The sequence below is a fragment of the Rhamphochromis sp. 'chilingali' genome (genome assembly GCF_963969265.1).
Source record: "Rhamphochromis sp. 'chilingali' genome assembly, chromosome: 16".
In the NCBI taxonomy this organism is placed as follows: domain Eukaryota; kingdom Metazoa; phylum Chordata; class Actinopteri; order Cichliformes; family Cichlidae; genus Rhamphochromis; species Rhamphochromis sp. 'chilingali'.
In genome coordinates this window covers 31,752,294-31,773,528 of record NC_137943.1, presented here as the reverse complement: position 1 = coordinate 31,773,528, position 21,235 = coordinate 31,752,294, and the positions used below count along the sequence as shown (strand labels likewise).

The 21,235-nt window shown below is 39.2% G+C and overlaps 2 protein-coding genes and 1 long non-coding RNA gene across 4 annotated transcripts; 1 reads left to right on the top strand and 2 right to left on the bottom strand.

Annotated features, from left to right (window-relative positions):
* Nucleotides 1–786: 786 nt before the first annotated feature.
* Nucleotides 787–7,054, bottom strand: LOC308383568. 2 transcript variants are annotated; one of them, XR_013969169.1, is made up of 5 exons: nt 6,559–7,054; nt 4,893–5,029; nt 3,307–3,507; nt 3,133–3,213; nt 787–1,605 (listed from the first exon to the last, which is right to left on the bottom strand). It is a non-coding gene; the product is annotated as an uncharacterized lncRNA (long non-coding RNA). The 2 variants fall into 2 exon arrangements; XR_013969170.1 differs by lacking the exon at nt 787–1,605 and having other exon boundaries at nt 3,097–3,213.
* A 2,842-nt stretch (nt 7,055–9,896) lies between these two features.
* LOC308383521 (tripartite motif-containing protein 16-like) lies at nt 9,897–12,275 on the top strand. The gene has a single exon (XM_080861555.1). It carries the CDS (start codon nt 10,142–10,144, stop codon nt 11,804–11,806), a length of 1,665 nt encoding a protein of 554 aa, XP_080717681.1. The 5' UTR covers nt 9,897–10,141; the 3' UTR covers nt 11,807–12,275.
* Nucleotides 12,276–12,913: 638 nt separating this feature from the next.
* Nucleotides 12,914–21,041, bottom strand: LOC308383559 (uncharacterized protein). Its single transcript, XM_080861610.1, has 5 exons — nt 20,808–21,041; nt 17,186–17,249; nt 15,544–15,609; nt 15,370–15,450; nt 12,914–13,842 (listed from the first exon to the last, which is right to left on the bottom strand). The coding sequence occupies exons 1-4, from the start codon at nt 20,942–20,944 to the stop codon at nt 15,409–15,411; spliced, it is 309 nt and encodes a 102-aa protein (XP_080717736.1). The 5' UTR covers nt 20,945–21,041; the 3' UTR covers nt 12,914–13,842; nt 15,370–15,408.
* Between the last annotated feature and the right edge of the window lie 194 nt (nt 21,042–21,235).

Sequence of the window (21,235 nt, the reverse complement as noted above, 5' to 3'; positions counted from 1 at the left end):
AGGTTTGACTATAAATCAAACTTTGAACAAAGTCTTTTCTTCTGTCTTCATTCCAGGATCTCACTCAAATCTGATGCAGAAAATATGAAACTAATCTGAGAGAATAACTGAAGCAGTTTTCCTCCTGAAGCATCACAAAGTTCAGAGTTCATGTTTAGAGCAGAAGATTCAGCAGTCGCTCTGTGACCTTTCAACTTTCTTCACTAAAACAGCTTCATTACAGAGAAACAAGTCACATTTTCTTCATGTTCTTAAGTCCTTTAAAATGTGTTTAATGGTCCTTGAATGCAGCATCAGTGTGGCAGGTTTAAAAGGTCACTTTCTGTTGTGTTCAAAGATTTCCTTCAGATATGGTCTTTAATCAGTAAAGCCAGTGATACAGCAGTGTCATTAGCTGTGTTATTGGCACCAGGCTGTGTTTATGTATGTATTTAATTCTGTCTGAGGATGTCTTCAGCATGAAATGATCATTTGCTCAGCTGCTGTGTCTCATCTCTTATCAGACATTGGTTGGAACAGAGTTTTGTTGCTGACCATCTGACAAGAGGGTGAAGAAAAGCTTCAGGCTTCATTTGGACACTACGTTGGACAGAAGTCTCCACAAAAATGACTCAGAAACACAAATATTATCAATGAAAGTCCAAATGTCAAAAAGGGGTCATACATGATCCTGAGAAATGTCCTTGAACATTTGAACATGAGTCAGAGGGTTGTCAGGTTTCTACACTGCATCGTGGCATCAAGCCTGAGATGTCTGTGGAAACAAGTATGGAGGACACAAATGCACAGACGCAGTCGAGCTGTTTGCTGCTGATGAGGAAGGAAAATAGTCTGTTGGATATTAAAGCAGCATTTATTAGAGTAAGAACAGATACTTGTGTCCTTCATTTGATCCCCGTCAATTTACAGAAGACTTAAGGACCCTTTGACTTCTAACATACAGCTGCATGTTTACAATTTTATTATTGATTTATTTCTAGCAAAGCGAGACTTTACTGATTAAAGACATATAATCAGACATGTTACTGTTACTCTCTGAAAAAGACTCACATAAAGCAGATTTATCACAAGCAAACATCAAGACACATCCTTCATGGCTTAAAGTTGCAGTGGGACTCTTTCGCCATCTGGTGGTTGTAACAGTTATGACAACTGTTCCTGCATATATGTCCCTCCTCAGTGTGAAGAAGACTGGACTCCAAGCTGCTCCTGCTGATCACTGCGTGTTCCTCCTGTGTCTAAAATCTATTTCCATTATGAATCAGGAAACTGTTTGCACCAATCATAAAGCCAATAAAATACGTCAAACACTAAGAAATAACAAAAAGGAATTGTGCATTTCAAGGAGATTTTTCCCTCGTTTTTTGAAATCATAAGAATACAAACTAATGCAAGACTGTCATGTTTTCATAAGTTTGTAGAGACACTGTTCTGTTGTATTCTAGGACATCAGTCACTTTTTAAATGCATGCTACTCCTCCTCATCATCATCATCATCATCAGCACCCATGACCTCCTTTTAGTCTTTGTTTTGTTATTTTTCAGAGTTCAGGAGACGTTCTTATGGGATTTCCACAGTGTACAAGTACTGTTTAGAGCCTTTACCTAAAAGAAAAGAGTAAAGTACAAAGTAGATTTACTCACTGCAGGAAAATAATGCCTCAATCTGATATATTGTCTTATATGACAAACTGAAAGTGATGCATCAAAGTGTAAGCAGCATTTTCCTGTTACAGCTGGTCTAGATGGAACTGATCTGATCTCCTTTATGTACAGGTAGATATCCAGTGGGTTTGCTAAGGGTCACAGATGAGGGGCTGTGTGAGATGTTTAATGGGAAAGGAAATAAAACCATTGTTCCAGACCTGCAGCTAAGATACTCGAGTATCTTCAAATATGAAGCTGAGTATTACTTCCATACTTTCCTCCACTGCTGATGACCTTGTTACCTGCTGCTCCCTGTTAATGATCAGCCTCAGTTCTGATAGTAAACTGTTGGCTCTCGTTCTGTCAGGTTGTTGCTCAGTGACGTCTTGTTTTCATTTTCCTTCTTCTTCAAATGTGTCTTCCTTTAACTCTTTGCTTTTGTTTCTGCTTCAAACACCAAATGATACACGTGCTGCACCTCTGATGGTTTGTCAGAGAGCAGAACAATTTACATTACAGAGAATATTTTACAGTTGAACATAAACTTTCACTTTTTTCCTCTAAAGTGTGCTCACTGGTTTTTCCAGCTGCTGTGAGATGTTTCTGCCTGACTGTAAAGATGGAAATAAACACAGATGGAAACACTGAGTCAGAGTGTTGCTGCTGGTTAGTCAGTATATTAACAGAACATGGTTCATAAAACTGCTCCTACAACTGTTTTTGAATCAGTTTTAAAGACACTTTATTGTTCTGTTTTTGTCTTTTGGCATTTCTGTGCTAATTTCTTGTATTAATGGTGCTCTAATTTAAACTGATTTTTCCTATTTTAATACCTAAATAAATAATCATTTATTTTTTGTTCATTTGTCTAAATTCTGGGAAAAGAAAGAAGTTTGTATTTGTTTAAGATACAATGAAATCATATTTTGACATATTGGAAGATGACATGGAGCTGAAAAAATACTACAGGTATAAATGGAAACTCCAGTTTATTTCTGTTATTTCCTGTGATAGTGTTTGTACACTCGCTCATGATAACTGTTCATTCAGCTGCTGTTTCTGTCTGCTGGACATCTTTAGCTTTCAGTAAGGATGCATTCATAGATCAGCACATCTTTTTGAACCACATTTCTTATGAGACTCAGAGTTTACATTTTGGAAATGTGGTGAGACCTGGGGTAGAAAGAGACTGAAGCCAGCTTCAACCTCAGCAGTTTTGTGTGTGTGTGAAGCAGAAAGATAAGAACTGTGTGGCCAACTCATCACACACATAATCCTGAATCAGAAAAACAGCATCAAGTGTTGTAATTGTTAAACACAGAAGTGTGATTTATATGTGGTTTTACTGATGGTTAACACAGTCGCACAAACACCTGAAACTTGTCAAAATATAAAACAACATATTAAACATAAATATGTGCAAGTTACCAGAACTTATATGTGGTTTCACTGAGGTTTAATTATGCTCAGTTTATCAATACTCACTCATACAAAAGTTTGTTATGTCTTATTGATTATTTGGCTTTAGGTTTTCCAGTTTTCCAGCTGCTGCTGTTTAATGTTTGCCTGGGAAAAGAAATTTCAGTTAGTGTGGGAAGTTTGGTTAAGCTGGTGGAAAACAATACTGTTACACTGACCTTTTGGATAAGATTGTCTTACCTGTGGTTTCTCTGATGTGCACGACAAAACAGTCTCCAGGCAGCTTGAGTGCCCATTTAAAGGTTCCTGGTGGTACCAAGTGATTGAAGAGAGGATTGAAAAGCCATATTAGTTTATTGTAGATTGTAGTCAGTTGGCCAAGCTTGTAATGAAAAACGGTTCATTACTCGAAGCTTTCATCACAGTCCTCTTTGGTGACATCTGGTGGACAAATATATGAAGAGCAGCTTGAGTCTGCAGCTTATAATGAACTGCTTCATTATGATTGCCCACGCTGCAGAGCTGACAGCTTGTGTTTGATGTCATGTGACAGTTCTGTGTGATATCGGGCTGATATGTTGCTTTGAACATAAATTTTTGGGGGGTGAAAAAATTATGTTATCATCAATCAATCATGTGGTCAGAAGAATCTGTGCTTACCTTGCAGGAATGTTTTCAATTGACAGATTGGGAAGTTTTTATTCAGTCTTGATGCTTTGGTGGATGTTAGCTCATATGCAGGTTTTGTAAAGACATGATTATACCCCTTAAGCGTGCTAAAGTGTACCCTAACAATAAGCCATGGGTCACCAAATGCATCAAATCCTGTTTAAGGAAAAAGAGACAGGCTTTTAAAGAGGGGGCTGTTACTGACTTTCAGGCAGTCACCAAAGACGTGAAAATCCAGCTCTTGAAAGCAAAACAGATCTACAAAAACCTTCTTGAAAGCAAATTTGCTGCAAAAAATTTGGGGTCTGCCTGGACTTGTATGAAAACCATATCAGGGTTTCAAAATCCCCAGAGCAGCAGTCAGATCATTGTAGACGGTTTTAAGCCAGACAGAGATTTGAATATGCTTGATGCTCGTTTTAGTTCTTCTGAACTGAAACAGAAACTGAAAGATACTCAACACTTCATCACTGAACTCAGCGATGTCCAAAAGGCCTTTCATACAGTTAATGTGAACAAGAGCCAGGGCCCTGATAACATCAAATGGTTTCCACATGTAATGGTCTGCAAGAGGATGTAGCGAGCCATAGCCCCGTCCCCCAGGGCATGAAGCAGGCATGGAGGAGATCCAGGCCCCAGACATCCAGAGGCCTCAGAGTGCGAGAGCCCAAGGAGGACCACGGGAGGGGCATCCGTGCCACCCTCATGGGAAGGCCTGAGGATCCCCAGACGAGACGTCACCCAGTAGCCACAGAGCAGAAGCTAGAGGGGGCTGCACCAGCGTGCCTGCCGGCTCTGCCGGCAGCCAGCTGTGCCAGAGTGAACCGAGCTGCAGGCCCAGAGGCCCGAGGGCCCCCCGCACCCCGGAGGAGGCCTGACCGAGCAACAGGCGCCAGGCCCCGCCAGGTAGCCACCGGGAGTGAGCCGGTACATACCTGAATGCCCAGCCCATGACACCAAGAACCACCAATGCACCAACCCATCAGTCACCGGCAAGGAGTGTGGTGAGGGGAGACAGGCCTTGGAGGGCCTGGGAGTTCCCAGAGAGGTGGAGTCTAAGACCCGACCTGACATATAGACACAGACAAACAGGCACACACAGACACAAACATGCATTCCCACCCTCACGCACACATATACAAACACTCAGCACTCACCCAACGTAAGGGTTGATTTTCTCTGTTTCTTCTTTGATTCTTATCCAGAAACCTTGAATTATTGGACAGTCCCAAAAGATGTGTGAATCGTCTCCTATTCCCCCACATTTTCTCCAACATAGTTCTGCATTGGGTTCCTTACAATATGAGGAGATAACAAGAGGTGTATTAAAAAAATCTAAATTTTAAATTTCCAGTCAAACTCTCCATAATTGACTACTTGTTCCCTTGTGACAAGTTTTAAACATCTCTTCCCATACATTATCAGTGATAATAATATTTAGTTCTAGTTTCCATTTCTCTTTAATATGGCCTGTATTTTAAGATCAAACTAATTTTAATATTAGATAAAAAAATAACCCAAGTAAGTAAAAAAGTGTTTTATAAATGATGATTTCGTTAGAAATCCAGAAATCACTCAAACAGAACCTGTCTGTCAAAGTGAAGCAGGCTAAAAGCTCAGAAAAACAAACATCACACCACGATGTAAAGACGCTCAAGAAAACTTATGAGAACAATTACAAAGTTATTGGCATCTATTAGTCTGCAGATGTTTGTAAGGCTTTGGGGCTCCAGTGAACAACGGAGAGGTGAACTTTCCAAGAAGCTACCAGTGACTCATCCAGGTCACAAAAGAACCCAGAATAACATCTAAAGAACTGCAAACCACAGAAATCTAACATATAAGAAATGTATAAAACCACATGTGCTCATTGGGTTGTTTTTTATTGTTATTCTTCTGTGTTTCAATTCCTGTTAAGATAAACCAGCTGGAGGGAACGCGGCAGATAAACGACTGCAGACAGAAGAAGAAACACAAAGCAGCAGTTTCTGTAATTCTCTTTTATTAATTTTTTTCTTCACATTTTTATTGACAGAAGTCAAGTAACCAAGGCATCTGTAAACAGTGCATCCACAAATCTACATGTTGCCTCTCATCAGTGCGATCGTTCAGTCATTCAAAAACACTGTTTGGAAATAAATACAATACTGATTGTTTTTTTTTCTTTAAAAAAAAAAACAAGAAGAAGAAGGTAAAACCTACATCTGCCTGAAGGAGCTCGTAAAGATTCAGTCTTTGTCTGTAGTCACAGTCTGGAAATGATGCCACATATGAAGCAACACACGGAGGTAAACGACTCGATGTGGTAAAATCCTGAAGCCGGAGGATGAAATACTGACACCACCTGCACGGCTGGTTATGTGCAGCTAAAATGAGAAGTGAGAATTTCTGGACCTTTGAACCCCTTAAAAAGCTTTCAGCTTCATTATAAAGATTACCCGTTCTTATATTTTGCTTGTTCTTATGTTATTATATTGTATTTTGCTTGCAGACAAGAATTTTGGATACGGTTGTCTTACCCAGAGATGGGCAGTAACGCGTTACTTGTAACGCGTTACTGTAATCTGATTACTTTTTTCAGGTAACGAGTAAAGTAAGGGATTACTATTGCAAAAACGGTAATTAGATTACCGTTACTTTCCCGTAGGAACGCTGCGTTACTGCGTTACTAAAACTGTGATTTTTTTGCAAGAATGTCTCACGACAGTGACGTAAGCGAGTGCGACGTTCGTGACAACAGCTGTGTGCAGATCAACAATGGATCACATATCGATTGTGGGAGAGAGTATGAGCGTGCAGCCTTTAAAGCGTGGAAGTACTGACCTTACTTTGAGTTTGATTCCATAAAAAGTCACAAAAACATTAGCGTCCATCGTGCGTGGGAAGAAAACTTCTTTTTACAGCGAAAAAAAACCCTAAACTTCCAAGCAAGCACCGAGTGCTCAACGACGTAATGGGAAACTCGCGGAGAAACTCGCAGATTCTTCAACTGACCGCGGCACACCTGCACCAGGGTAAACCTCCGCCTACGGCACTTCTGCTTTACAGGTGAAAATAGAGCAACAGGACCGCTGAGTCTTTGATGTTATTTATTTTCTGCTGTGTTTTACTTGCATCTATTTGAAAGAGTGAGTGTAAACACACAAAAAAATATATTTTATGTGCTGGAATGTGCAGAAAATAAGTTTAAATGTTAAACAAATTTCTTTGTGTATATCATATTTCTTATGTACATTTTAGACCTGGGAGCAGAAATGCTGATGAACTGGTTTTTATTCAGGAACAGGCAGAGCGTCCTCTCTTCCTGGCTCCATGTCTATAATTATGTCACACACTGATTCGCTCTCACAAAATCACCAAAACACAGCACAAATCCCACCAATGGTTCAATTCCTTATAAATCATTGAATCAGGTACTGAAGCAGTGACGTGCTGAATGAAGCTTCAGACGTCATTGATCACGTGACTCTGTTCAGTCAAACCAAGCCTCAGCACAGCGTTTCTGAAGCAGTGTGTTGATTTTTTGACACACGTGCCGGAGCTTCAGCTTCAAACGGGCCGTCACCATCAGAGTTGCTGGAACCATGTCCCACTACTGGCTACTCTGTTTTATTCTGTGTTAAGTTTTTGAATGTGAATTTTCTGTGTTAAGAATAACAAAGAAAATGTAATGAAGTGATTTTAAAGTTTAAACTTTGTGTTAAATCTTGTAAGTCAGAGAGAGAGAGAGAGAGATGAGGTGTGGGTGGACATCAGATGATCAAATGTCAACAACCTGATTGGCCCAAGTGTGAAGATGTGACGTCCACTGAGGGAAGGGGGGAGAAAGGGTGAGCAGGTATAAAAGTGAGGTGAAGAAGAGATTCGGGGTTCTTCCCTTTTGTCCTCTGTGAGATGAGCAGTTCAGAAGTTTGGATCTAAGAGGTTCACAGTTAAAATTCCAGCAGAGACGCTAAAAGGAGAACCACAGTCCAACCTGTGAATGTTTTTAACCCTTTGTGAAACAACAAAGGCATAAATATGATCATATCAATATTATCTACTGGCTCAGACTCATATCAGGGATTAGAACTCCTTTTATCAGAGAGATGAAATCTACTTCCTGTACAGGGTTTTTTTGTGGGCCTACCGATCGACAGAAACTAGAGTCAATAAAAAAACTGGACATTGGCTCAATGTGTGTGTGGCACAGGGAAACAAGGACTGAGCGCTGTGTAGTCCCACATAAAGTCAGACACCTGGTCACCCTAGGTGGACCATGGCATGGTCTATATGGAGGATACAGACACTGCTGAAAACATGACTCTGTCTGGTTTAGATGATCAAATGTCTTTACTTTAGGAGGCTGTGGCTCAGAGTACATTCACATAATGCCTTTGAATAAATGTAAAAAGCTTGTTTTGCTCCTGCTTTGATTTCTTTGTCCAGGTAGAAATTCTGCTTTTTGCCTCTAAAATCTGAAACAGTTTGAAACAAAGTTTGGCGCTCTAATCCTCTCTGTGTTTGTCCTTTGGTCAGATGGTGATATTGAATGAAATATTCCAGTATTCAGTAGCTCAGCAGCTTTGTAACATGTGGTTTTGCACACTGTTCAAACCTCAGATGTTTGTGTAAACAAGTGTGGAGGACACAAACTGACGGGGGGAGGAACGACATTTACTGTTGATGTGTCTGACATTTAGTCTCCATGAGTTCTCATAAGACTGAAGAACTCTGTGATCTCTAACATGCAGCTGTGTGTTTTGAAATCATGTGTCTCATTCTCTGGACTTTACTAGACAACGAGTGAAGAACAGATAACGAATATCATCTTTAAAGTGATGAATAATAACTCTGCCTCTGTGTCTTCATAAAAAGATCGTACTTCTGAAAGGTCAGAGGGCAGCATCCACTCTGGGTTTACACAGTTTTGCAGGTTTAGCTCTTCTGAAGTTCAGCACCTGCTTTTTCAACCAATCAGAAGCCAGTATTGTAGAGAGTTCATATTTCTTTTCATGCAATTGAATAATTTTGAATGTTTAGGTGAATATTTATATTTAGAGTATTTTCTCGATCAGTGTCTTCAGTCCTGACCCTGAGTGCGTACGTTTAAAAATAAAGTGATATAACTTCTTTTACATTACTGTGAACTTCTTGTACAGTTTGACAGCTGATTGTTGTCGTGTTTGTCGTCATATGAAGATCGTTTCCTAAAGAGGACTGAACAGTCATTTAGCCTCTGGCTCCATCCATGAATCTGATGTTTGCTGTATAATCTGTGCTGTTAATAGTGTAATGGAACATATAATTTGTACATATAATTTCATATGTAATTATGATGATCTTTACCCATGAAGATTTTAAATGAAACGATAAACAAAGGCCAAGAAAACTGAGTTAAACTCCTGAGTCTACTATATATTTGCACCATGAAGAAATGAATTGTTTGCACCAGTAATAAATAATCAAATATATCAAATTATCATCAATGTTTAAATAAAAGCAAGCATTGCACCAAACAAAACAACAATTCAACAGACAGTTCTATAAAACTGTGGATGATTCAAAGTGCTGCTATAACTGCACAACAAAACTGCAGTGAGAAAAGCTTTGGATGTTCAGTTTAGTTATAATGACAGTTAAACAACTAAAATACTCGATTAAGTAGGTGAGAAAAAGTTACATTTACTGGATCAGTTTAAGACCAAAATACATTTGAATGAATTACTGACATGGACACTTTGTGAAAAATTACTAAACAGTTCAGGTTTTTTAAATCCACTGTGACTGTGCGCACAGTAAAGACTACAAAATAATGTTTGTTTGTTTGTTTTGTAAACACTGTGGACCGATCTGCATTTGTTGTTGCTAAATTTAAATATTTGTTACTATTTAATGATCATAATCTCATTTGAACATAGGTTTGATTTAGTGGAGTCAGTTGTTCCCATGCATCATTCTGTAAGTGTGAGAATGAACTAAGATTAGAAAATGTCAAAATATAAAGTTTGATTTATTTTTATTCATCACAGCATCCTAAACTTTGCTGAACTTTTTGAAATATAAAATGAACTCGCTGAGTGTTGACTGTCACATTTCAAACATCCAAGTAAAGTTAAACTATTAACCTTTAACTGGGTCAGACTTGTTACTGCATGATGTAACCAAACATACCACACCCTGCATCATGTGATTGGCTCTTGGTCGCTCTGTAAGAATATTTCTTTAGTGCCTCCCTTCACAGATGTGTCTGTATCAGGATGGGTCTAAACAACATGGTGTAAATGCAGTTGCTGGTGAGCCTCATTTCCTGTAGGAGGTGAACAAGAGCAGAGATCTGTTTCCCTTCAGAGCACAGAGGTTGTTTCTGTTCAGAGGAAGTGAAACTGTCTGACAGTCACTGAGAGACGGTGAAACGGCACAGCACATGAATCAAATGGATCAAACAAAATTCTGCTGTTCAGTCTGTTTGGATCCACTGAAGGATCCAGTGACTATTCCCTGTGGACACAGCTACTGCATGAACTGTATTAAAAGCTTCTGGGATGAAGAGGAAAAGAAGAAAATCTACAGCTGCCCTCAGTGCAGACAGACTTTCACAGCGAGGCCTGTCCTGGTGAAAAACACCATGTTAGCAGATTTAGTGGAGGAGCTGAAGAAGACTGGACTCCAAGCTGCTCCTGCTGATCACTGCTATGCTGGACCTGAAGATGTGGCCTGTGATGTCTGCACTGGAAGAAAAATGAAAGCCTTCAAGTCCTGTTTATTCTGTCTGGCATCTTACTGTGAGAAACACCTTCAGCCTCATTTTATATCCCCCGCATTTGAAACACACAAGCTGGTGGAGCCCTCCAAGAAGCTCCAAGAGAACATCTGCTCTCGTCATGATGAGGTGATGAAGATGTTCTGCCGTACTGATCAGCAGAGTATCTGTTATCTCTGCTCTGTGGATGAACATAAAGGCCACGACACAGTCTCAGCTGCAGCAGAAAGGACTGAGAGGCAGAGAGAGCTGGAGGTGAGTCGACAAAACATCCAGCAGAGAATCCAGGACAGAGAGAAAGATGTGAAGCTGCTTCAACAGGAGGTGGAGGCCATCAATCAGTCTGCTGATCAAACAGTGGAGCACAGTGAGAAGATCTTCACTGAGCTGATCCATCTCATCCAGAAAAGAAGCTCTGATGTGAAGCAGCAGATCAGATCCCAGCAGGAAACTGAAGTGAGTCGAGTCAAAGAGCTTCAGGAGAAGCTGGAGCAGGAGATCACTGAGCTGAAGAGGAAAGATGCTGAGCTGAAGCAGCTCTCACACACAGAGGATCACATCCAGTTTCTACACAACTACCCCTCACTGTCAGCACTCAGTGAGTCTACAGACTCATCCAGCATCAATATCCGTCCTCTGAGCTACTTTGAGGATGTGACAGCAGCTGTGTCAGAGGTCAGAGATAAACTACAGGACATTCTGAGAGAGGAACGGACAAACATCTCACTGACAGTCACTGAACTGGATGTTTTACTGTCAGATCCACCAGCAGAGCCAAAGACCAGAGCTGGATTCTTAAAATATTCATGTGAAATCACACTGGATCCAAACACAGCATACAAACAGCTGTTATTATCAGAGGGGAACAGAAAAGCAACATTCAGTTTATTTGGACAGTCTTATTCTGATCATCCAGACAGATTCACTAAATGTTGGCAGGTCCTGAGTAGAGAGAGTCTGACTGGACGTTGTTACTGGGAGGTGGAGTGGAGAGGGGGAGAAGTTTATGTAGCAGTCGCATACAAGAATATCAGCAGAAAAGGAGGTAATGAATGTTTATTTGGACATAATGACAAATCTTGGTCATTAGATTGTAACAACTACAGTTTTACATTTTGGTACAACAACATCCAAACTCGTGTCTCAGGTCCTCGTTCCTCCAGAGTAGGAGTGTACCTGGATCACAGAGCAGGTATTTTGTCCTTCTACAGCGTCTCTGAAACCATGACTCTCCTCCACAGAGTCCAGACCACATTCACTCAGCCGCTCTATGCTGGACTGGGGGTTTATGATTATGGAGCCACTGCTGAGTTGATTAAGCTCAAATAGACTGAAGTCTTTCATATTGTGGGTTTAAATCTGTATTTTAGTTTCATTTTATTTTCTCTCCATCATTTCTGCACAGAGATCAGCTGTCAGTCAAACATTATGGGTGGTACCTCCACATCTTCTAGTTGTTCTCTTGATGTTTCTGAGTTTTTAAAGGAGATCTTTCCTGTGACTGTTTATGGAGGCTATCACTGCTCATCATCATTTTGATTTACTAAAATATTTCTCCAAATGAAAATGTAAACTTCTCTATCCTCTAAATGTTTCTGGAATATTTGTATTGAAAAATGTCGACATTTCTCTTTATGAGTATGGCCGACCATGTGTGTGTGTTTGTGTTTGTTTTTGTCAAAATCATCAAACAAATGAGGAAAAACTGTGATTGTAATGAATGAATTCATATATTGTGTTGATGTTTTATTGTGTGAATAAACTGGAAGGTTTGACTATAAATCAAACTTTGAACAAAGTCTTTTCTTCTGTCTTCATTCCAGGATCTCACTCAAATCTGATGCAGAAAATATGAAACTAATCTGAGAGAATAACTGAAGCAGTTTTCCTCCTGAAGCATCACAAAGTTCAGAGTTCATGTTTAGAGCAGAAGATTCAGCAGTCGCTCTGTGACCTTTCAACTTTCTTCACTAAAACAGCTTCATTACAGAGAAACAAGTCACATTTTCTTCATGTTCTTAAGTCCTTTAAAATGTTTTTAATGGTCCTTGAATGCAGCATCAGTGTCGCAGGTTTAAAAGGTCACTTTCTGTTGTGTTCAAAGATTTCCTTCAGTTATGGTCTTTAATCAGTAAAGCCAGTGATACAGCAGTGTCATTAGCTGTGTTATTGGCACCAGGCTGTGTTTATGTATGTATTTAATTCTGTCTGAGGATGTCTTCAGCATGAAATGATCATTTGCTCAGCTGCTGTGTCTCATCTCTTATCAGACATTGGTTGGAACAGAGTTTTGTTGCTGACCATCTGACAAGAGGGTGAAGAAAAGCTTCAGGCTTCATTTGGACACTACGTTGGACAGAAGTCTCCACAAAAATGACTCAGAAACACAAATATTATTAATGAAAGTCCAAATGTCAAAAAGGGGTCATACATGATCCTGAGAAATGTCCTTGAACATTTGAACATGAGTCAGAGGGTTGTCAGGTTTCTACACTGCATCGTGGCATCAAGCCTGAGATGTCTGTGGAAACAAGTATGGAGGACACAAATGCACAGACGCAGTCGAGCTGTTTGCTGCTGATGAGGAAGGAAAATAGTCTGTTGGATATTAAAGCAGCATTTATTAGAGTAAGAACAGATACTTGTGTCCTTCATTTGATCCCCGTCAATTTACAGAAGACTTAAGGACCCTTTGACTTCTAACATACAGCTGCATGTTTACAATTTTATTATTGATTTATTTCTAGCAAAGCGAGACTTTACTGATTAAAGACATAATCAGACATGTTACTGTTACTCTCTGAAAAAGACTCACATAAAGCAGATTTATCACAAGCAAACATCAAGACACATCCTTCATGGCTTAAAGTTGCAGTGGGACTCTTTCGCCATCTGGTGGTTGTAACAGTTATGACAACTGTTCCTGCATATATGTCCCTCCTCAGTGTGAAGAAGACTGGACTCCAAGCTGCTCCTGCTGATCACTGCGTGTTCCTCCTGTGTCTAAAATCTATTTCCATTATGAATCAGGAAACTGTTTGCACCAATCATAAAGCCAATAAAATACGTCACACACTAAGAAATAACAAAAAGGAATTGTGCATTTCAAGGAGATTTTTCCCTCGTTTTTTGAAATCATAAGAATACAAACTAATGCAAGACTGTCATGTTTTCATAAGTTTGTAGAGACACTGTTCTGTTGTATTCTAGGACATCAGTCACTTTTTAAATGCATGCTACTCCTCTTCATCATCAGCATCATCATCAGCACCCATGACCTCCTTTTAGTCTTTGTTATTTTTCAGAGTTCAGGAGACGTTCTTATGGGATTTCCACAGTGTACAAGTACTGTTTAGAGCCTTTACCTAAAAGAAAAGAGTAAAGTACAAAGTAGATTTACTCACTGCAGGAAAATAATGCCTCAATCTGATATATTGTCTTATATGACAAACTGAAAGTGATGCATCAAAGTGTAAGCAGCATTTTCCTGTTACAGCTGGTCTAGATGGAACTGATCTGATCTCCTTCATGTGCAGGTAGATATCCAGTGGGTTTGCTAAGGGTCACAGATGAGGGGCTGTGTGAGATGTTTAATGGGAAAGGAAATAAAACCATTGTTCCAGACCTGCAGCTAAGATACTCGAGTATCTTCAAATATGAAGCTGAGTATTACTTCCATACTTTCCTCCACTGCTGATGACCTTGTTACCTGCTGCTCCCTGTTAATGATCAGCCTCAGTTCTGATAGTAAACTGTTGGCTCTCGTTCTGTCAGGTTGTTGCTCAGTGACGTCTTGTTTTCATTTTCCTTCTTCTTCAAATGTGTCTTCCTTTAACTCTTTGCTTTTGTTTCTGCTTCAAACACCAAATGATACACGTGCTGCACCTCTGATGGTTTGTCAGAGAGCAGAACAATTTACATTACAGAGAATATTTTACAGTTGAACATAAACTTTCACTTTTTTCCTCTAAAGTGTGCTCACTGGTTTTTCCAGCTGCTGTGAGATGTTTCTGCCTGACTGTAAAGATGGAAATAAACACAGATGGAAACACTGAGTCAGAGTGTTGCTGCTGGTTAGTCAGTATATTAACAGAACATGGTTCATAAAACTGCTCCTACAACTGTTTTTGAATCAGTTTTAAAGACACTTTATTGTTCTGTTTTTGTCTTTTGGCATTTCTGTGCTAATTTCTTGTTTTAATGGTACTCTAATTTAAACTGATTTTTCCTATTTTAATACCTAAATAAATAATCATTTATTTTTTGTTCATTTGTCTAAATTCTGGGAAAAGAAAGAAGTTTGTATTTGTTTAAGATACAATGAAATCATATTTTGACATATTGGAAGATGACATGGAGCTGAAAAAATACTACAGGTATAAATGGAAACTACAGTTTATTTCTGTTATTTCCTGTGATAGTGTTTGTACACTCGCTCATGATAACTGTTCATTCAGCTGCTGTTTCTGTCTGCTGGACATCTTTAGCTTTCAGTAAGGATGCATTCATAGATCAGCACATCTTTTTGAACCACATTTCTTATGAGACTCAGAGTTTACATTTTGGAAATGTGGTGAGACCTGGGGTAGAAAGAGACTGAAGCCAGCTTCAACCTCGGCAGTTTTGTGTGTGTCTGAAGCAGAAAGATAAGAACTGTGTGGCCAACTCATCACACACATAATCCTGAATCAGAAAAACAGCATCAAGTGTTGTAATTGTTAAACACAGAAGTGTGATTTATATGTGGTTTTACTGATGGTTAACACAGTCGCACAAACACCTGAAACTGATCAAAATATAAAACAACATATTAAACATAAATATGTGCCAGTTACCAGAACTTATATGTGGTTTCACTGAGCTTTAATTCTGCTCAGTTTATCAATACTCACTCATACAAAAGTTTGTTATGTCTTATTGATTATTTGGCTTTAGGTTTTCCAGTTTTCCAGCTGCTGCTGTTTAATGTTTGCCTGGGAAAAGAAATTTCAGTTAGTGTGGGAAGTTTGGTTAAGCTGGTGGAAAACAATACTGTTACACTGACCTTTTGGATAAGATTGTCTTACCTGTGGTTTCTCTGATGTGCACGACAAAACAGTCTCCAGGCAGCTTGAGTGCCCATTTAAAGGTTCCTGGTGGTACCAAGTGATTGAAGAGAGGATTGAAAAGCCATATTAGTTTATTGTAGATTGTAGTCAGTTGGCCAAGCTTGTAATGAAAAACGGTTCATTACTCGAAGCTTTCATCACAGTCCTCTTTGGTGACATCTGGTGGACAAATATATGAAGAGCAGCTTGAGTCTGCAGCTTATAATGAACTGCTTCATTATGATTGCCCACTCTGCAGAGCTGACAGCTTGTGTTTGATGTCATGTGACAGTTCTGTGTGATATCGGGCTGATATGTTGCTTTGAACATAAATTTTTGGGGGGTGATAAAATTATGTTATCATCAATCAATCATGTGGTCAGAAGAATCTGTGCTTACCTTGCAGGAATGTTTTCAATTGACAGATTGGGAAGTTTTTATTCAGTCTTGATGCTTTGGTGGATGTTAGCTCATATGCAGTTTTTGTAAAGACATGATTATACCCCTTAAGCGTGCTAAAGTGTACCCTAACAATAAGCCATGGGTCACCAAATGCATCAAATCCTGTTCAAGGAAAAAGAGACAGGCTTTTAAAGAGGGGGCTGTTACTGACTTTCAGGCAGTCACCAAAGACGTGAAAATCCAGCTCTTGAAAGCAAAACAGATCTACAAAAACCTTCTTGAAAGCAAATTTGCTGCAAAAAATTTGGGGTCTGCCTGGACTTGTATGAAAACCATATCAGGGTTTCAAAATCCCCAGAGCAGCAGTCAGATCATTGTAGACGGTTTTAAGCCAGACAGAGATTTGAATATGCTTGATGCTCGTTTTAGTTCTTCTGAACTGAAACAGAAACTGAAAGATACTCAACACTTCATCACTGAACTCAGCGATGTCCAAAAGGCCTTTCATACAGTTAATGTGAACAAGAGCCAGGGCCCTGATAACATTAGTGCCGCCTAATTAAATCTTGTGCTAAAGAGCTCAGTCCTAAATTTCAGCTTATTTTCAATAAATTCTTTCAAATACAAAATGTGCCCTCGCTTTGGAAGGAAGCTGTCGTCGTTCATGTCCCTAAATCTAGTCGTCCAAACGTCCTGAATGACTTCAGGCCTGTTGCCTCACCTGAGTTGTCATGAAAGTCTTTGAAAAAATCATCAGAAATGTGATTATGGAAGAGATTGAATATCAGCTGGATCCAATGCAGTTTGCGTGCAGGCCCAACAGAGGAGTGCAGGACGCGCTTTTGACTAAATCTGATTCTTAAACATGTAGAGAGTAAAGGGACTTTTGCAAGACTTCTTTTCATTGATTTTTCTTCTGCTTTTAATACAACACAGCCCCATATTTTAATGAAAAGACTTTTAGAAGAGTTTGAAATCAGGAAAAACCTGGTTTGCTGGATTTTAGATCTTTTAACTGACAGGTCACAAAGAGTGAGAATAAATGGGGTTCTGTCTGACCCAGTGTTCTCCTCCACAGCTTCTCCTCCAGGGTCTCTTATCGCCCTTATTATTCATTCTCTTTACAAACACGTGTCAGAGCAGATATGAAAACAGGGCCATCATTAAATTTACAGATGACTTTGTTATTGTCAGCTTACTGAAAGAGGGTGAAACTCACCACGGTCCAATCATTGATGACTTTGTTCAGTGGTGGGAGGAGTCTTATCTCCAATTGAACATATCTAAAACAAAAGATATGGTTATTGATTTTAGGAAGCAACTAAATGGGCACAGAGTCACTTTAATTAAAGGTCAGAAAATAGAGCAAGTGCAATCATATAAATATCTTGGGACCATAATCAATGAAAAACTGAACTTTTATTGCAAATCGGTCTGTAAAAAGGGTCACCAGTGCCTTTACTGCCTCAGGAAACTTGCTCATTTCCACATTGAGCGAAAGATTTTAACTTTGTTTTCTTGTTCTTTTATTGAGTCTGTTTTATCTTTTTGTTTGGTGCCATGGTTCAGTCAGACCTCTGTCACAGAGAAAAATTGACTGAATTAGTGAGTGAGATGGTCCAGTCGTCTGATAGATGAGTCACAGGCCTGTTTAGACTCCCTGTACTCTAAACAGGTACCACAGATGGCTTAATCAATCCTTAAAAATGGTTCCCATCCTCTACGGGGTGGATTTAGCTTCTTTCTTCAGGACGGAGGTTTCTAGTTCCAAGATGCAGGACAAAGCATTATAAAAACAGCTTTGTCCCTGCTGCTGTCACTGAACTCAATAAGAATTGTTTTTGATTTGATTCACTTTGTTTAATTAAAATATGTGTTTTGTCAGGTTTCATTAGGTGTGTGTGTTTGTGAAGGGAGGCCAAATGCTATCATTGTTCTGTAAAGCAAATTTACCTGTGGGTATAAATAAAGTAACCTTAACTTAAAGCTTATAGGAGGTTGTGAGGTCACTGCCTCCACCTGATTATGTAATTAACCAGCAGACTGGTACGTTTATATATAATATACTATAAGTTATATCATTATAATTATGTGTACATCATATTTCTTATGTACATTTTAGACCTGGGAGCAGAAATGCTGATGAACTGGTTTTTATTCAGGAACAGGCAGAGCGTCCTCTCTTCCTGGCTCCATGTCTATAATTATGTCACACACTGATTCGCTCTCACAAAATCACCAAAACACAGCACAAATCCCACCAATGGTTCAATTCCTTATAAATCTTTGAATCAGGTACTGAAGCAGTGACGTGCTGAATGAAGCTTCAGACGTCATTGATCACGTGACTCTGTTCAGTCAAACCAAGCCTCAGCACAGCGTTTCTGAAGCAGTGTGTTGATTTTTTGACACACGTGCCGGAGCTTCAGCTTCAAACGGGCCGTCACCATCAGAGTTGCTGGAACCATGTCCCACTACTGGCTACTCTGTTTTATTCTGTGTTAAGTTTTTGAATGTGAATTTTCTGTGTTAAGAATAACAAAGAAAATGTAATGAAGTGATTTTAAAGTTTAAACTTTGTGTTAAATCTTGTGAGTCAGAGAGAGAGAGAGAGATGAGGTGTGGGTGGACATCAGATGATCAAATGTCAACAACCTGATTGGCCCAAGTATGAAGATGTGACGTCCACTGAGGGAAGGGGGGAGAAAGGGTGAGGTGAAGAAGAGATTTGGGGTTCTTCCCTTTTGTCCTCTGTGAGATGAGCAGTTCAGAAGTTTGGATCTAAGAGGTTCACAGTTAAAATTCCAGCAGAGACGCTAAAAGGAGAACCACAGTCCAACCTGTGAATGTTTTTAACCCTTTGTGAAACAACAACAGGGCCGTACAGAGAGGTTTAAAGGGGCGGGTGCTCAAAGTTAAAAAGGGGCACATTGAACCAGGCTGAATAACAACAACACACATTCATCAAGAATCTAATATGGGAAGGGCAGGGCTATGTTGATCTGAGACTGTAGACATTAAAAAGTCCATAGGAGAGATGGTAGCTGATTAAACAAGTGTCATGAGATAATAACAAAATGCAAAGATTGGTGACAGCGCTTGGAACCATAAGGCAACAAAAAACTGTGAGAAATAATTTAGGCTCTGCCTGTGAATCACTCTTTGCTTCTCTTCTTCCTTCCATCCCATCATTTCATATATCACTCTCCACTTGCTATGTGAGAACAAGGCACAACTTGCTATTGCAATAAACTATAATCTAATTATCCACACCTAACAACTCTTGCACTTAATCTATAATAAAATGATGACAGAAAAATGTTATAGCCCTGCCTTTAGTAGCCTCACACAGCTCCTACTGTTTAGAATAGAATAGAATATAATTCAACTTTATTGTCATTGCACATGCACAGGTACAGGGCAACGAAATGCAGTTTGCATCCATCCAGAAGTGCTTTAGTGATATAGATATATTGCAGTAAATATTAGCAATAATAAAGATATGTAAATATAGATATGTAAATATAGATATGTTTAAATAGATATGTTTAAATATAGATATGTTTCCTCCTCATGTCCTTACTAGGCATGTCTGGACAATGTTATATCATGAGTAATATTTTTTTTTAAAATCCATCTAAATAAAACACACACATGCACGCACACACAGTGACATTTTAGACCTTCTTCAGAATACTGTATATACTATGGGCATCATGGTGCTGATCCAGAATCCTTACATTATTATTTATTACTAGAGCTACAATAATAAAGCAATGAGGAGGCAAGGCAAGGCAAGGCAAGTTTATTTGTATAGCACAATTCAACAACAAGGTGATTCAAAGTGCTTTACAGAGACATTAGAAACAAGAACAAATAAAAAGCATGATTTAAAATTGAATAAAACAAGCAAATAAACTAACTAACTAATTAACAAACAAACAAACAACAGTATATAAAATCAAAACAGATAAAATCAGAACAGTAGATAAAATCAGTAGTTAAATGTAAGTTTTGAAATTTAAGCTTAAAGTGTGGATTTGGTGCTTTATTCAAATGCAGCTGAGAACAGGTGAGTCTTCAACCTGGATTTAAATAAACTGAGTGTTTCAGCTGATCTGAGGCTTTCTGGGAGTTTGTTCCAGATATAAGGAGCATAAAAGCTGAATGCAGCTTCTCCGTGTCTGGTTCTGACTCTGGGAACTGATAAAAGACCGGATCCAGATGACCTGAGGGATCTGGATGGGGAAGTAATAAATATGAAATAATGTCATTATGATTATTCCATTTGTTTCACTATCCACTCTGTGCAGGGCAAAGCTTATTACATGTTTAAACTGTAGAGATACAATAATTTTACTGCTGTAAAATCCAACTTTTGTCTTATTTAAAATATAAATCTAATATAATCTGCTTCTTAATGTATGTTCTTTAAAATACAGCGTGTGTGTTTTAATATATTATAATTATAATAATTATTATGTGGACATGCATATTAGATCGTTTTTTAGTGAAATATAATCCCTCCAGAAAGGCAGGAAAAGCCCGGAAACTTACTTTAAAACTAAATATGTTCTAAATACTTTAAAACTAAATATGTTCCCTAAAACGGTGACAGAGCTACAGACCCATGACAGCCTTACACAGGTAGCCAGCAGCTGTGACCAGCACAACTTGTGCAGTTAATAAAAGGACAGGTAATGTTTGTCGCGCTGTTGCACACACAGCACGCTCGTTTGTTTCAGTTCGTCAGTTGCAACAAGACAGCTTACCAACGTGTACGTAATAAGCCAATACTCCTGTGTGCTATACACTACAGTGTACGCTGTACACCTACTTACTGGTTTTGTCGCATCAGTCTGTGTCTCTGAGTTAACTTGTGTTTCTCATACAGCTCCGGACCGCTAAAAATGCGCGTGCTCTTTGTGAGCTCGTTCCCAGCTCGTAACCAGCGCGTTCTGTCGTCAAGGGCGATCATTGGTTAAATGTGATCATGTGACTGATACAAGCCAGATCCTTTTATTTAGCAAAACTGTGATTAATAGTTAAATATTATTGTTGAGGGGCACAGACAGGACTCCGCACGCACGCACACAAAAGGAATTTTTTTTTTAAAAAGTTGCCTCAACAAAAGGGCACTTTGGGCACCCATCAGGAAAGGGGCGGGTGCTCAAGCCCCTATAGCCCCCCCCCCCCCCCCCCCCTCTGCACGTGCCTGAACAACAAAGGCATAAATATGATCATATCAATATTATCTACTGGGTCAGAC